Below are 17,819 nucleotides of genomic sequence, written 5' to 3' on the forward strand. Positions count from 1 at the left end.
TCTAACTGCTCACTTACAACTCAAATAGAGTAGTCTATTAATTCCTCGATACCATCTCATCGACACCATGTAACTGTGGCGTTTTGAACAGCTTTTATCTGGACATTTTGTCACATGCAGGTGATAACGGGGACCACTTTGTCATGGAATAAAACACCTTGCTTTCTATTAAATTACGATATTGAAATGCTGTTGTCCGTTGTTTATAAAACTTGTGTAGAGTGAGCTGAATGCGTGTTGAGTAAGTTTTATGAAGGGATTATTTATGATTATTTATCGCGTCCATTTGGTACAAGTGCAGGAACTGGATTAATATACGGGAAGGAGCTTTAAGTTAACCAGTTTTGTTGCGCCGACGAAATTTTATGACCGTATAAAAAGATCACTTTCATTCTTCGAGTTTTCGTCATTTCCGCAAATAATGCTTTAGGGGCTCGTCCAAGCAAGGGCATCCTTCTTTAACCTCTACCAATAACTAAAATTTCAGTGGTTTTATGTTGTCTTCGCAGTCTGCTATGCGAACAAACACGATCCGTCCACACAAAATTCCCAGTCCTGAATTTCCAAGTTAATTTATTCTCCAGTTCATCCTGCGAAGCATTTCACGCTTATTCAGGGGGTTTCGTTCCCTCTCAAATATTTTGTGCTCCCTAATTACTTATAAAATGCCAACAATGTAAAAATACAAATTTCGATCTATCTCCCCTTTTTTGAGCCGTTGACAAATGTCTCCTTTAGGAATCTTTATCTCAATATCACTGAACCCCGCATGGAGCATTGCGCGGTATTTTTAGTTCGACCTCTCGGAGAACCTCACAAGATGCATTGCAAAGTGGACGAAGAGCCTTTTTGTACTTACGCCGGCGTAAAGATTGGCTGTGCCTTGTGGGAAACATCACTAAGCTAGAATTTAGATCAAGCTAACTTCTCTTTTTTTATAATAAAATTAATTCCCAAACAACTTTAGGAACGAACTGCATGACATAAATAGTATTTTAATCTTATTTTTGCTATCATCATGACGGGACATTAAGCGATCTCCCGCCGATTCCTCATTGAGCAAATTCCTTCATAATCGTTTTTTTTTTTTTTTTTTTTTTTTTTATCTTCTCGTAAAAGTGTCCTCCTCCTCCTCTGAAATGTCATATTTCAGATCATCAAACTTTGCTCTCAACATTTCGAATTAGGACTAAATTCAAGACCTTTTAGCACTTAAATGATGGTCTAAATTTACAAAATAAACCCCGTAACACGCTTCATTCCCAAATGGTGTAGTTGGATCTCTTTAACCCCAACTTTTGGAAATCGGTAGGCAGTCACTACTTCCATTCTTCACATCATCTCTGTGGATTATTTGTAGACCTGCGGACAAAGAGAATGCTGCTGGTAACTGCCGACATCCAGTGTTCCTTACAGTAGCAGGATTATTCTCTGAAATCCTTCTACGGTCAATTTTTGTAAATTGCGTGGTTGAAGTGCTACCGCCTGAAAGATAGATCGCTCGACTAACTAGAAGACAGGTAAATAAAAGGCGTAAAAAAATAATAACCATAATCAGCAACATCATTACGGCACGGAGAAACCCATTTTACGTTGTTGCTATGACAAGTCGCAGCCGCGGTTGCTAAGGAACCGGTCGGAGAAGTTTCATTTTAATTATGAAACGCCATTAAACCCCGTTGAGAGGGTTAAAAATGCGTTCATTTAGGAATGAAAAACTGCTGACATTCTTTCATAGTAGAATGACTTTTTTTTTCATGTTAATCACACGTAGTGGTGGCGCGGTACGAGCAGTGACGAGTTCAGAAAGTTATGCGGAAGAAATGGCATCTCCGTTGAAAGCCTCTGTGGGTGGGTGGGTGGGGGAGGGTGGGTACAATTTAAATTAATTTCTGTATTTGTTGCTTTTCCACAAAAAAGAAAAAGCGGAAAAGTAATAAAATACTGTCTGACATGAATATTGTCACAGTGGTTAAAGCGAACGAAAGGACACGAAGCTCCTCCATTGAAGACGCGAGGGGTTCCAGGAAAATTCATCGGAAAACAGTTAATCGAATGCAATTCATCGAACGAAAATTCATCGAAAAAGCAATTCGCAGAATGAACAATTCACCGAACGACAATTTAACTAATAGAAGTTCGTTGGAGAAGCCAATTCATCGAAAGGCAATTCCCCGAAAAAGCAGTTCACCGATCAGCAGTTAATCGAAAACCCAATTTATCGAAAAATCACAATTCGTCGCAAATACAGTTCACCGAAAATGGAATTATAAGGCATGTGGAGTGAAAATGCGTGCGGGCATTTTTTGTTTAAAGAGGGAGAGTGACCTGAAAGGTCACTTATGTCCCTCTCCAAATCCTCTTCCTTCGTTGGGAAAGCGATTTTTTGCGGGATATGAAGGATCCGTTCATAGCGACTGAACTACGGAGGCTCCATTATTATTATTGTTGCTAGTCGTAACATGCGGCGTCAATACAGCAGTTGTCATGGGATGAATTTTATTCAGATTCGGCGTTTGAAACTTTTACAAGAAAATGTCGAACCGTCCCATTTTTCAGCTCAGCTACATTCGGGGCTACAAAGAAATCACGCGTCGAAATTATGCATTAAAATAACTGTCTGACTTAGCGGAATTGGCAAAGGTTTATCGGTGCAAGAAGCTGGCTGCGCGGTTCGGTTTTAGTTCTAAACGGATCACTTTTATCATCACATTTTCTTAACGAAGTTTCGAAATGATATTAGCAATTCCGCTCTGGCTGGACGAAATTTAATGAAATTTTACAGTTAAGATTAAAGTTTCAATTTCAGTCTGACGAGTGTGATTTCGATAACATTTGATAGAACGAAATTGTTCTCTACAGATAAATCGCGATTTGGACAATGAAGCAGGAACATAAAACGTTCCCAAATGCAACAAAATAATTGTTACGTTTCAGTGACCACTTCCACGTGTTGTTTGTATCGTGAGTAACTTTCGGTATTGTTAAATCGCTTTCCTAACGAAGTCCGATAAAGAATAGTTTACTTGCATGTAAGAGACCTGAAAGGTAAATCCTCTTCAAACAAAAGAAAAATAAAAAAATTGCCACACACATCTTAACTCCACGTGTCTCAGAATTCATTTTTCGGTGAACCGTATTTTAGATGAATTGTAATTTTTCGATAAATTGTGTTTTCGATTAACTGTTGTTCGATGAATTGCCTTTCGGTGAACTCTCCTGATACCGTCGAATCAAAGGATTTTTATTTGGAAATGAATACCGACTTTGAGAAGGGCGTGGAAGTAGCTCACGTTGTCCATGTGGGTGGGATTGGGGGCCGGTTGGGGGAGTGACGATGTTTCTGTTGCTGTCGCATCGCTCATCTTAGCACCGCTGTCCGAACCCAACGAGATCGAGCAGCGGTTTTCTTTGCGTTGTCAAGGCAACCGCAGTTTCCTTGTTTCGCTTGATCATCACCAAAGCAAAGACGCTTCGTCGGAAAGAGCGGATGTTTCTAGGAGGGCGCAACCGAAACATTTCATCACGCACTTGTTAATTCGTATTTTACACTCCGTGCGTACACGACAGGCATGTCAGAACTCTGGGATGACGAGCAGCTGGAAAAAAACGCCCTCTGGTGTTTAAGTCGAAGGAAACGCTTTCTTTTGTGACCCTCCAGGTGAGTCGAGCGTTCTTCTCTGAGTTACTGTCAGCGAGAGGCGGCACAGGTGAAAATAGAGTGTGTTCTCTGGTTGAATCGCTCTTTCCCCGCTTTTGGATTTTAATGACCATTCCCCCCCCCCTTCATCCTCCCCTGTCCGATAAGGCCCATCCACTAGTCCTTAGTGAACAACCCAATCGTTGCATAATCGAATTGCATTTATTACGCTGAGCCCGAAAGCCTTTCGCTTCGCTGAAAATCGCCTCCGAACTCAACATTCCACGAAGATGGGTTCCTTGAAATGCAGCAGCAAGCAATCACCCGAAGTTCTGAAGCACTTAAAGAAAACGCGAAGATTGTTCTCAATCCTATTTAGGAACAGGCTTTACATAAAGGCTGTTCATAACAATATTGAGAATCCTGTGGATTGAATGAAGAGAGAGAGAGAGAGAGAGAGAGAGAGAAGGGTTCGCCAGATGGACTGCTCGCACATGGATAGAGATGTAGTGGAATAGCAAGCAAGCAAGGAAGGAAGGGTGGCTACCAAAATGAAGGTTCAAATCAAAGCGAGATGAGCTAGGGATTCTTACCGTGACGAAGGAATGGGTCGAGCTCCCTGCTGTTCGTGGTACCAGGCGGGAACTCCCGTAGGGTATGCAGCACACGAATGAGGGATCTTCCCCAAGCTCCTCACGACCATCGTCATCCTGGGAGAGCACTTGAGAATCTCCACCGCATCATCGTGCATGATGTTGCTGAAGTCCTGGTCATTGATGGACAGGATCTGGTCGCCGACCTGCAGGGTACAAACAACACCTCTTAATAGTGTAAATTCCACAAGGGAAAGTCCCCTCCCCTCCCCACCCCAACACACACACACACACACACACACACACACACACACACACACACACACACACACACACACACACACACACACACACACACACACACACACACACACACACACATTCAGTAAGAGTGAGACGTGTTTTGCTGACCAAGCCATTATGTGAAAGTAGGGTCACTGTAAAACAAAGCATTGATTATTGAGAAAACAAATAATATATTTACTTTCTTATATATGGCTTGAAAAAAAAAGTTCCACGTTTGGTCTGTAGAGCGGGATTTCTGGGATATGCAAAAAGCAATAAAAATATAAAACGTTAATTAAAAAAAGTATGCAAAAATAGCCCACCCAGCACGAATGTGCTACAGGTTTAGAAAAATCTTCCAAGAGTGGAATTCACATAAAAATTATGTTTGACAAGAACGGTTGTAAAAATATTCTTGTGGGTATCGAGCATGGTTTTGGCATCGATGCTCTTGTCTTTCTTACTTCTCTGTAATTCGCTTTTAAATATTTTGTAAGACAGTCTTTCGAAATGCCTTCGAAGTTCCTTTAGGAGGAACTTTGCAGTATACGCGATGTCATTCAAATATCCACTTATTTTTGTCCCACGCGCTACACTAATCGTTTTAGGGTTTTCAATCACACAAACGTGAGTGCATGTGTAGGTGGGTGAGTGGGTCTATGGGCCAGGTTGACATGAAAATATCTCTGAACGCATGCGTTTGCGTGTATTACGCTTTATGGGAAATGCGGTTCGCTCTCCATCGATTCGCTGGCTCGTATTCACACGCGCATCCTCGACAGATAGCGCCATCTATCCGCAGTGGCAACGACGTGATTATCTGGTCGTGTACTCTCTGTTTCGGTCCCACGTATTCATGAACGAAAAGCTCACGAATGTCAAACACATTCTGTCAAACACGTCTGGGGAAGCACCCACCCCTGACGTGTTTGACAGAATCCGTTGTTGAGAAGGAGGAGATTCGCGACTCGTGTTTGCCTAAGTGTTTCAAACAGGGAGCCGTTTCTTTACCGGTGGGGGTTATCGAGTTCAATACACCCGCTCTCCTATCAACTGGGATCGGATATTGGAAGGGCCCTCGAGGTTGAGTCTGGTGAAGATGTTGTTTCAGTCACCTTAAGATGGGGAACAAAGGGGGAGAGAATTCCCTCACCGCATTAATCCCACCGGAGTGTTTGCGTTGGAAATTAAAGCTGCTCGCTATTCAGTCAAGTGGACCCCATTATAGCGGCAAGAAAAGTAAGGGGCTGCTCGTGGAGATAGCGCGCTGTTTGACGGTGGGAGAACCTGTGGTGATGGAGAATGCAGGAGGAGGTAGCTGCATCCCTGCCACTGCTGTGATAAGAAAATTTACACCACCGCGCTTGCGTGTTTTTTTTTTTTAATTTTAATTCCTTCCTAGTTGTCTACTAAAGCAAACATCTCGTCTGATGGTCATAAATTCGCTTCCACTTTTAGCAACACAAATATCTAAGAGGTAATTAGTTCAATATATGTCGTATTTCTTGCACGTTGAAACACCTAATATTTATGGATGGTCAAGACCTGATCTGAGCTACTTAATTCCCTTATAATGTGGATTATAACATGAACTTTGCGAGAAAGGTGGTGGTCGTACACGACAATAAATCTGCGTTTCTTGGTTACATATTTAAGAAAAAGATTAAGAAACTATAGTGTGAAATTGAATGACGCTAAAGTATATTTCGAACACGCAGTTTAACAGCAGGATCAGATGAAACAATATTTACATATTGGGAAAAATATGTAACTCCAATAATCCTAAATATAGAGATGGGAGTGCTCTCAATGCGCGTGTATTTATTTTTGTAGGTGCTAATATGACAACCGCCCTCCATTACACGTATTGCATTTATGAGTAATTCTCGTAAATCTGGCCTTTTGTTACCGATTTTAGCTTTCTGCGTTGTTTTTTGTGCTTGATTATAATCACTTGTCCTGTGTTTTATGTCATCTTGTGTCGTTTTGTATTCGCCGCGTTTTTACCACGCATTAATGTTAAGAAGCTTCAATTCACTTCAGACCTCCACATCGTAGTGATTTGAGTCGTCACGAAACAGAATATTTAAAAATTTTTTGAATTTTAAAATCTTGTAAACTTAACATCACCCGCACTCTGTTAATGCATCAGTGAGATGTAAATGATTCCAAACTTTGGTTTTCTTAGAAAGTCACTTCGAGTGACCCCCGCCTTGTGCAGTCTGATGGTATTCGAACGCAATTTCCACGTTGCACGAGTGGCGTTGAGCCATCAGTGACGAGAAGAAGTCATTTAGAATTAATTCTGGGGTGACTCTGGCCAGGAGGAGAGGGTCTTTCCGCTGAGATTATCCTGGACCACTTTGCTTAATTGTCAGAACAGGAAAAAATGTACCAGAGAAAGAGAGAGAGAGAGAGAGAGAGGAGAAGAGAAGAGAGACCTGCAAAATGAAAAGACTTTGAAAATATTCCTTAATAGAATTCCAATGAATGTTCAAAAGCAATCAGAAAGGATTTTTCGAGATCAACGAGGTGCGTGCAATCTGTCCTGCTGCATGGGAATGGAGAGAGGGCGTTTATTAAGCTGGAAACTTACAAGTAACTAACTAAATAAATAAATATTCTTTCTCTCTGTCCTTCAGCCACAGTTTGGCCTCTTCAGGCCCGTCTGAGCTCTATGATTCCGACTTCCTTCCCGTCCTTTCTACTTCTTCCCCGTTCTGCTGCCATCGTTTCCGCACTTAACATCCGCACTGGACAGTTTCGCTCATCATCGCTCCCCATTCGCAGTACTGATTCCAATCTGGTGACACCGAATTACTGTTACTCAAATGTAAATTTTCCCGCTTCACTCCAGAATGTCTTTCGACTCGTTGGGGTTTGTTTTTCACGCAACGTTTTCTGTTTATTTGCCAGAAACAAAACACTTCGACAACCGTTTCTATGGCGCGTCACAGCAAGCGAATGAAGGAAAAGTAAACAAGGACTATTAAAAGGACACGGCCTTGTCGTGTATCGGAACCAGGCTGCTTCTTTCGTGATCGTTTGAGTAATCCTCCGGTATCACGCAGGTTGGTTGTCGACAGAAATACATCACCGAACACACGCGCCGGTCTCCATTTACCTTGCGTGCTTTTGTACGATCATCTAAACTTTGACCTTTTTAAGAGCGACGACTGCATAGTGCATCGTACTTTAAGTCCTTTGGTCTATCAAGCCAGACTTGACTAGTTCCTTCGAAGTCATGGAGATCCTCAGATAATTTCCCTTCTGAAAGAAAAATGCAAATGGATCCTGTTTTTACGACCGATGTGGTTTTGGTAAGCCATCATAAATTGAACTCTAACTTACCGGAGGCCCAGTGTCATGAATTGAGGTTTCGTTTCAGGAAATACAGTTTCACTATAAAATGCCCCCCCCCTTTCCTACAATGGAATAATAAACGTATTCAGGCATCCAAAAATGTGAAAATGTTACAGGATTTATCGTTTAGAGCTTCTTAAACTAGAACTCTGCGTGCGCGTTTTCTGAACTGAAAGTGTTTTAATGAATTTCCCTCAAAAGTACAAGGGGGTTCCAAAGCGACCTTCTTTGCTGTTAATGTAGATTCTTCAATTTCGTATTCTTCTGTGGTTCTTGGCACTACTGCTTCGATAAGTTCTAGCAATTCATTTACATTCTCAGACTTCTACACAAAGGTTCAACCACAGTCGTTGTTGCACTTCCTCAGGTAGATTCAAAACCTTAAAAGTTCTTAGTTGAAGAACAGGAAGTGCTGTTCTTATCGTTCGTGTGGCGCGATTTCATACAGTCATAAAAGAAAATTTACAACAATCGTAAAAGCGGTGATCGTAAAGAGAGAGCGGTCGTAAAAGGGAAGTCTACTTGACTGCATTCTTTCTTAATTACGTGTGTTCAATTTGTGTATTTTTCTGAAAGAAAAAGGTTTTCAAGAGAACACACACATTGCGTCATCTTCAGCGCAACCTGATTAACTGAGCCTCGTTTCATCGAGTTTAGAAGGAGAAACGACGCGCGCAGCCTCAGAGCCTTGGCTCTTCAGCAGTAATTCCAAGCAAGAGAATCGTGCACGCAACTCATGTTGTGCATGCCGAACATATGCAACAGGTGGCCACAGGACTTCTTCTTCTACACTTGATGAAAAAATTCCCGCGACTAACTTCTTGCGTATGTTCAGCATGCACACCATGAGTTGCATGTACACCCTCTGTCCAAAAAGAAACAGAACTTTTCGAAAATAGAAGAAACTAGTAGCGCCACCTGTTCTATCTTTTTGTTGTCGAAAGCGGCAATCTTTAATATGTTGTGTCAACTGTTTATGACATTTGTTTAGAAGCCGAGTTATAGTGCCTAGAGTGACAGCGTGTTTTGACGAACGGTCCGTCGTCACGATATTCATGCCGTCCGCGACGAATTCTCGCTATCAATCGCTTCAAACCTTCGAGATAAAACTCACCATTGACCGTTTGACCAGGCGGAAGAATGAATTCTTTGTGGATAATGCCCTTGGATTCGTAGAAACAAATCAGCATTGCCTTTACTTTTGACTTCTCCAAGCGACTTTTTTCGGATGCCCCTCTTCTGGTCGTCTCCGCTCAGCACTTTGGCGCTTTGTTTTATACTAAAAACACCACGTTGCGTCACCAGAAATGATCGTTTGAAGGAAGTTTGAGTCCTTACGAGCGGTTTTAAGGAGGTCCTTGCAGTGTTCGATTCGATACATTTTTTGGTCGTCGGTCAACTTGTGGGGAACGAATCGCGAATTCAATTTATGAAGGCCCAAACTCTCGGCCAAAATATTGTGCACAGCTGATTTTGGAATCCCCAATTCATCGTCATTCAATCTCACGGGCGATTTCGTTGATAAAATCACACTTTTTGGATGTTAACTTCGCTTACTCCAGTTTTTGGACGGCCCGGCTTTTCGTACTCAAGCGTCTCACGACCACTTTGAAATCGCTTAAACCACTCGTAAACTTGAGTACTGGATAAGCATTCATCACCGTATGCTTTTTGAAGCATTTGATGCGTTTCGGTAAAACTTTTACCAAGTTTAACCCAAAAGTCAATCGCAGCTGTTTGAAACTCATTTTCCGACCGTTCGTCAAAACACACTGTCACTCTTGGCACTATAACTCGACTTCTAATGAAACATATTGTGAGTATATTGTGAAGTATATTGAAGTATATTGTGAGAGATCTTGTAAAATGAAATTCTTGCCAACGGAGTGTTCGCTTGCAAACAACACGTTGTCAATTAAAATGCGACTGTCGCATATATCTATCTACGAATGTCTGTAGGTGGTACATGATTTTCATTCGCCCAGTGTATGACATTACCTTCCTTATTGGAAGCCTCAAGTGGACTGTAAAGGTTCCATGTCTTCGATGGTTCACCATTTCCCAGTTATTTATCCTTGTCTTCCTGTACAATAATAAAAACAACATAAGTTTAAGGGAGTATCATCATAAAAGAAGTCCTCTGATTCTCTTCTTGCGTATGTTCTGCACACAATATGAGTTCCGTGCACGATTCTTTTGTTTGGAATTACGGCTGAAGAGCCAAGGCTCTGAGGCTGTGCGCGTCGTGATCGTTTGATCGCACGTGTTCTTCGGTCTTCTTTTGAGGAATAAAAAATTCGAGTTTCCGTGAAGAAAGCTCGTTAACCACTGGTGACCCCGGCCAACTCACCTTCCCTTGAAACGCTCTGATAAAAGTTATTCGCATTCTAGACGGGATTCGAACCTGGTCTTTCTTAGCGAATGACATCGTCGATATCTACTGAGCCACACTTGAATATGTGCGATCCGAACGTTTAAGAACAAATTATTGGTTCAAGTCTGTTTTCCGATCAAGAAAGAACTTGAAAATTATTTTCTTAGGAAAACCATCTTAAGAATGTTCCCATTTTTTGTCTCTTGGAAGAATCTACGAGAGAACGTCAGCTGATCTCACGTCATTTGCATTGCAATTAAAATTCGCCGAAATCCATTTCGGTTCCACCCAAACCAATTTTGCTCCGAAACATCAACGAGTTTTACATAAAAATCGTTTGTTTCAGTGCGAACTTGATCTGAAATGCTTCGCCAAACAACAACCTGAATGAACATTGGTTGATATTATTCACTCCTTTCTGCACCGTTGCGAGTCATTTTATCGTAGAATAAATTAGGAACAGCTTCTTACAGCAATTTCAAAGAGTCACCTTTGTTGTTGCTCGCTCTTCAAAGCTTCACGAGTTTGTTCTGCGTCGCAACTTTTGTCTTCCTGCAAGTTCCGTAACGAAGTTTTTCTTCAAGTACGGGAAAGTTCCTCTCGTGATAACTCAATTCTCCATAAATGCAACTCTTTCTTCCATTTCTTACTTGTTTCTTTTGGCCACCCCATTTCTATTTCTTTTATGCCGTAGAAGTCGACGTATGTGTTGCGTTTTATCGTTAAAGGCTTTTGCCCCGACAGGATCGGGAAAAAGCAGACGCAACGAAACCTCTCCAAATAAAACACATGAAACGAAAAATCAGGAAAAAAAATCATTTGTGATTTAAGGAGTGCAAAACGTGCTTGCGTTCAGCGTCTGATTCATCTGGATGACGTTGGCGAAAGAAAGAAAAAAAAAGCTTCTGAATACGTCAAATAAGGCAACCCATCACGCGAGAGAAACGAAAGAACTAAACTCGGTCCTGTTCACAGCGGAACTTTTCTCTTATTTGCGCTTATTTCCACAATTCAGCATAATAAATTATATTCTATTAATTAATTAATTAAATCTTCCATCCCGAAAACTGCACCGATACTGCCAATATTATCATTGTCCCACAAGATGTTAGTTTTTTTATTTAGTCCAAACCTCCGAAAGCTTATAAACCTACACTATATTAGTTAGATAATCCGAAATCTCTGTTCTGCGGAATTTTAAGAAGCCACTTATGCCTCCAATGAGCACTGCTGGTGCTCTCCCATGAATTTCTCTCTCCGAGCAAAGCACTAAAGCTTTGTCATAGTCACACGCCTGTACACAAAGAACTAATGCTGTTCTCACAACGGCTTTTAAGAGGAGATTTGAAAAGCGTCTCCACTGCTCAGCGGTTACCTTGTAATCCCACTTTTCATTGTGAACGATGAGACGAGGAGACGTCTTGCAGCCCTGGTCCCGATCGCCTCCGCAAGTCCTCCTCTGTATGTGAGTCAAAGTAAGAAGATACTACCGTCGATATTCCCGACCGTCAAAAAATACAAAGGCAGATTCGAAATATATTTCCGAAATGTTTAACTTGTTCTGTACATCTCACAGTACACCTAGAAACAAACAGAATAAGTTTATTTTCCTCCTCTTTCATCCCTACAACTGCTAAGGAGACAGTCTTCCCCTCTTCTGTGTTTCCCAAGGAATATAATTTGCAGTCATTTAAATCGAATGCAAACAAGTTCCTCCTTTCCCAACTCACTACTCATACACGGTACTAATGGACTCTATTGGTTGATCAGCCAACCTCTTGTGTGTGGGCTCAACATAAAAAAATACGTTTGACATCGAGAATGCAGTTGATAGCTTCCACCTTCCTGCCTGTTTTCATAATAAGAATTAAACAATTACTAAAAATTGCTTCAATATGTCTGGACTCAGCGAAATATTCAGCAAGATACGTGCAGCGTTTAATGTGCATTTTAAACTCCAATCGCCCTTTTGAGCGGAAACAAAGTGAGAACCAAAGAAGAAGAAGAACGGAAGCCAAACTGGATCTGCCTGAGCAACGCCATCACGGATACTAATTAGGCGTGTTTGATTCCTTTATTGTGCGGACCTTGCTATCAACTCTTGCGGAAGGTGTAAACTGCGTCTTTAACACTAATTAGTGTTTTATCACCCCGTCGTTCACTCAGACGTCGTTGCACGAGTATAAGCTGTACGCAAGCCAAAGGAAATCCTCGAGAGATCTTTCACTGTGCGGCTAATAAACAGAGTACTCAAGTTTGTAAAAGTAAGTGACTGCAGCAGAAGAGGTGGGCAAACTGTCGGGTGGGGGATCGTTTTGTCGCTGAGCGGAAGTGGTAGAAAGGGGGGATTAAATAACACGGGTGGATGAGATGAAGATGCTGAAAAAATTACGTCGGTAAGGAGATGATGCCATATCAGCGCTTGTCTTGAAGTAATGAGCAAAGGAATGGAAATAACTTGATTGTGTTTGTTCATTTGAATCTGTCAGGATCGCAAATGAAGGGCAAGACAGTGCCACAAGAAGGGTAAGCAAGTGAAGAGAGCTTGCATTACAGACCACTGAATATCTCCGGAGTGATGGTTTAAGGAAACCTCCCTTAAGGAATAGGGAAAGATGAGGTTAGAAACTCAGAAAGTGACCCTCACTGCAGCGGCAAAACCATCACAACTGTGATGTTGAAAAGAATAACTCGTAGGATTAGGGAGGTGTTCTCCCACTTTAAAAGGGTTTCGTAAGAATGAACACAATGGTGGGGGGAAGTTCATTCGCACAGGATGACGCCATCGATGCAGATTCGAAACACCGCATGAACACTGGCGGGAAGGATGAAGTGGGGAGCATTGTCTGGAATATTATGTGACAGAGTGACGCGAAAAGGGAAGATATATCAAAGAGCAGTACGGCCGGTCATTTTACATGGCGACAAATGTTGGCCTCTTAAGAAACAAGAATAAAGACAACACGCCACGGAGATGAATTGCTGGGATGGGCCGGAGGAGTTTGACACTCCGTGGGAGCTCCAAAGCTAGACCTGTTGCTGATAATAACTGAGCGCGACGTAGATGGTTTGGGCGCCTCATGAGATGCCCTGGAGATCACATGACCCGGAAGTCAGTAAAAATCTGTACGAAACCAAAGGGGGGGGTCGTGGTAGACCCCGTTTCACATATGGGTGTATCTTTATAAAAAAAGTCGTCCTCCAAATTGCCAGTTAGAGACATCAACGACCTTGAACAGAACATCCTGGCGATTACCGACTAGGAGAGTCGACTCGAAGTGAAACGGGAGAATGGCGAGGAGAGAGAAGAAGGAAAACCTGATGGGAGTGGGATGACCAGACTATGTCGAAATATTGATTATTAGGGGAGATTAAATGTATGCGGACATAAACGATGTTTATTCATTGGGGAAAAGGGGAGATCTGATAGCTATAAAATTAACAAGCAGAAAGTTTTTAGTGGAATTTTTTTAAAAAATAGATGACGAGGGAGCGGCAAACAGCACGCGAGTGGTCATCCCTGAAGGTTCATTCGAAATTGACTTAGCAGGGTTATTACGATCTTATTGTTTTAATGAAAGTCAGTGATTGATTGAAATCAATTACCACTGAATGCAGTGAATGAATGGGTGGGTGGGTGTTATGTATGCATATTATGAAGGTAAATAAATAAAAGCTGCTTTAGGTCTTCAATAAGCGAGGTCATCATATCGTAAGCCCCGCTGTGTTCTTTAGAATGTGTTGGCGTAAAAAATCATACGGTTGACCCATTGATTGACGAGACTTCAGTGAATGCTTTTGGCTAGCGATGTTATGTTTCATGCGTGTGAACTCTGCTTGTTTCCATTAATCACGAAGCTGTTTCATGGATTGCAAAACATGTCAGTATCATAATTGCAGCACGTGGACAACAAGAAAATTTGCGTCAAGACGGAGGTGAAGTGCTCGAGTCCCATTGCATGCGTTGGATTCCAGAAAATCCTTCGAAAAGACAGTTCAACAATCCTCCGAAGGTGTTTCCTTGACGTGTTAAGGAGGAGGTTCGTCAAAACCGTGTAATGTTGGGCGAAATATTTTGTTTTCGTGGAAATACCAGAAGAGAGACCGATCGGCACACAGACGATGAGTGAGCATCACCGTCAGAAATCGACGATTTTAAGATGATATTGCAGACGGTCATTCGGAATAGATTTAGTTCAGCAAGCGGTGTTCGCATGCTACTTGACATCGAGGTTGGCGACGTAACCTTCATTGAGGGGAGGGGATCTGATTAACATTGGTCATTGCCGATTGGCCATGAAATAGAAAACAATTGGCCAACATAAAATTCCAATTTCAGTTCAACTAATCATAGATAGGCACATTAAATGTTCGGGATCTACAGATGGTTACTCTCGAGACTGTCTGTGAAGAGATAGATAGGAATAAAATTGACATCCTGGGAATTACAGAGACCAGATGGAATGGAGAAGGTCACTTCAAAAGACAGGATGGTAAGCTAGTTATTTATTCAGGTGGGAACTCAAAACATCATGGGGTAGCTGTGATACTGAAGACAGCTCAGGCAAGAATCCTTCTTGGTTATAACCCCATTAGTGACAGGATACTTTCTATTAAACTTAAGGCTCAGCCTACCAATGTATCAATTGTGGTAGTTTATGCACCCCACACGGATAGGCCTGAAGAAGAGAGTGAGGAATTCTATGAAAACTTACAAACTGTTTTGGACTGCCTACCAAGGAGAGACATACTGTGCATCTTAGGGGACTTGAATACAAAAGTGGGAAATAGTATGAGAGTCAGGCCGGAGTGGGCATTTGGTCTGGGTGAACGTAACACCCGTGGTGAAAGACAGTTGGAATTTGCCCGTGCTAACAGATTAATTATTACCAATACCTGCTTCTAGAAACATCCACGACCGACCTATACTTGGACATCTAATATTGATAGGTCAAGGCACCAGATTGATTATATCCTGGCTCTCCAGCGTTGGAAGACAAGCGTCTCTGATGTGCATACTTGTCCTGGAGCAGATTGTGGTACAGACCATCAGCTAGTAAGAGCCAAAGTAAGACTAAGACTCCGAAAGCTTCTAGGTCAGGCACATCCCACTAGATCGGATGTTAGAGTAATTCCTAGTGGATTCACAGAAGAAACATCAACTCTCTTGGATGATTGTTTGGAGACCAATGAGGAGAACTCACCAGAAATGCTTTGGGAAGGAGTCAAGGTGATAATACAGGATACAGCGAAGAAGTATCTCGGTCCAAGAAGACCAAGAGACCCATGGATATCAGATTCAACATGGGAACTAATCAAAAGAAGGCTGTTGGAAAAACAATGAGAAACAGGGACTGAAGAATACAAGAGATTACATAGAGAAGTCAGAAGAGCCATCAAGCAGGACAAGTAAAAGTTCTATACTAATAAAAGAGTTCCAGATGAGGAGACACAATTATAAAAGGATGTTTTATTTAGTTCGGGACTTAACGCACAAGTTTAAGCCTAAATTTAATGTCATCGAAGACAGGAATGGAGCATTACTAACAGAAGAGTTGGAAATCAAACACAGATGGAAAGAATACTGTGAGGAACTGTACAGCAGAGTGGATAAAGAAAACGTGGAGTCCTCCCACCAAGAAAATTTTGATTTGGAAGGAACCTCCTCAACTTAGGCATGAAGTCGAAAGAGCAGTTAAGCAGCTTAACAGCAATAAGACCCCAGGTGCAGATGAAATCCCACAAGAGTTAATTAAGGCCACAGGGGACGGAGGAATAGGAGTGTTTCATAGATTGATTACAATGATATGGGAGACAGGATCATGGCCTAAAGACTGGAAGAAGTTGGTTTTCATACACTACATAAGACAGGTTTTAGGAAAGGTAAGGGCACCCAGAGATCAGATCCTTTGCCTTAGACAGATCATAGACAAATATAAAGAATTCGGACTCCCTCTGTTAATGTGTTTCTTAGACTACTCTGAAGCTTTTGACTGTGTTGAGCATGTGAAATTGTGGGGAGTAATGAAAAGAATGGGTTTTTCTCTACACTATCAGGTTGATAGCCAACTTTTACAGGGAGCAAGAAGCCACGGTAAGAACAGGTGCTGGATTGTCTGACTGGCTTCAAGTTGGAAAAGGAGTTAGGCAAGATGTTTCCCCCTCTCCTCACTTGTTTAGTATATATGCGGAGGACATCATGCGTGAAGCATTGGATGAGCTCAAAACAGGAATTAGGATGGAAGGTAGATTGATAAGTAATCTGAGATATGCTGGTGATACAGAGCTCCTTTGTAATGACATGGAAGAACCTAGGACTAATTCTTGACAAAGTTAACAAGATCAGTAATAACAGAGGACTTCAATTCAATCCTAGCAAGACAAAGATTATGGTTCTCAAAGGAAATACAAACAGAGAAGCTCTTAAGAAACAAATGTATCTTAATGGAGAAAGAATTGAGGAAGTCAGCAAGCTTGAGTACCTGGGATTCATTATTAATATAAAGAACTGCTGTTCCGAAGACGTCAGAAAAAGATTAGGAGTGGCTAAAGCAACAGTCAGAAACCTATCTAAAATCTGGAAGGATGGATCTATCTCCATGGGAACAAAGTTGAGGATTTTGGATGCAATTGCTTTTCCAACAGCGACTTATGGATGTGAGACTTGGAACCTAAAGAAGTCAGAAATGGATATCTGCTAAAGATAAGAAACGAATATCTGCTTTTCAGATGTGGTGTTACAGAAGGCTGTTGAGGATATCTTATAGTGAAAGGCGTACAAATGAATGGGTGTTAGAAAAGATTAGTAGAACTTTAAGGCTCCTTAAGGATATTGACAGAAGAAAGTTAAAATATTTTTGACACATTGAAAGGATGGAAAGAGGACTTCTCAGAACAGTAATAGAAGGTAAAGTTCCTGGAAAAAGAGGCAGGGGTAGACCATCAATGAGATGGATGGATGGCGTTTGTGGAGCGACTGAATCTTCAGAGAATTGAGGTCTTCAGAAAAGCAAACAACGGGACTACATGGAAATGCCTGGTGTGGAACATCACCGATGCTCGGTGATGTTCCCCTGAGTGACCATACGGCATCTGTAGATGCCCAGTGAACATAGAGAAAGAGAGAGAGAGAGAGAGAGAGAGAGAGGAAGAAAGAAAGAGAGAGAGTTCAACTAATCAGGTAAAATTAGAATTTTATGAAGCCAAAGAAGGCAACCGTTCTGCATAATATATTATCACTGTACTAAAATATTCCTTAACGCTTTCATTGCCAAGCTGAAAATTGGAATTTCGTGTGGTGGCCACATTTTTTTTTTTTATTTAGTTAGCGACGTCAACGCGATAACACGTGATCGGCCGTTTGGTGAGAACTCGCATCGCGCGATATCGCGTGATTGGCAGTGAACGTGTTAAAAAGTTGTCGATGTTATTATAATAAAGAAAAATCATCGGATGAAAGAATTACTCTCTCTCTCTCTCTCTCTCTCTCTCTCTCTGTTGTGTGTGTGTGTGTGTGTGTGTGTGGATATCGAACGAGAGAAAAATACTCAAATTTTGCCTGTTA

At 41.7% G+C, this 17,819-nt stretch overlaps 1 protein-coding gene across 1 annotated transcript in view; it reads right to left on the bottom strand.

Moving 5' to 3' along the window:
• The window catches only part of dysc (whirlin protein dyschronic), a 230,683-nt gene that overhangs the window by 148,326 nt on the left and 64,538 nt on the right, over window positions 1-17,819 (bottom strand). The window contains exon 4 of the mRNA XM_090397058.1: window positions 4,234-4,439. Coding sequence (XP_090253184.1) covers window positions 4,234-4,439 — 206 coding nt within the window. The remainder of the gene's footprint in view (window positions 1-4,233; window positions 4,440-17,819) is intronic.

Source organism: Typopeltis vanoorti, chromosome 8, assembly GCF_054136105.1.
Source record: "Typopeltis vanoorti isolate ZY-2024b chromosome 8, IOZ_Tvanoo_1.0, whole genome shotgun sequence".
In the NCBI taxonomy this organism is placed as follows: domain Eukaryota; kingdom Metazoa; phylum Arthropoda; class Arachnida; order Uropygi; family Thelyphonidae; genus Typopeltis; species Typopeltis vanoorti.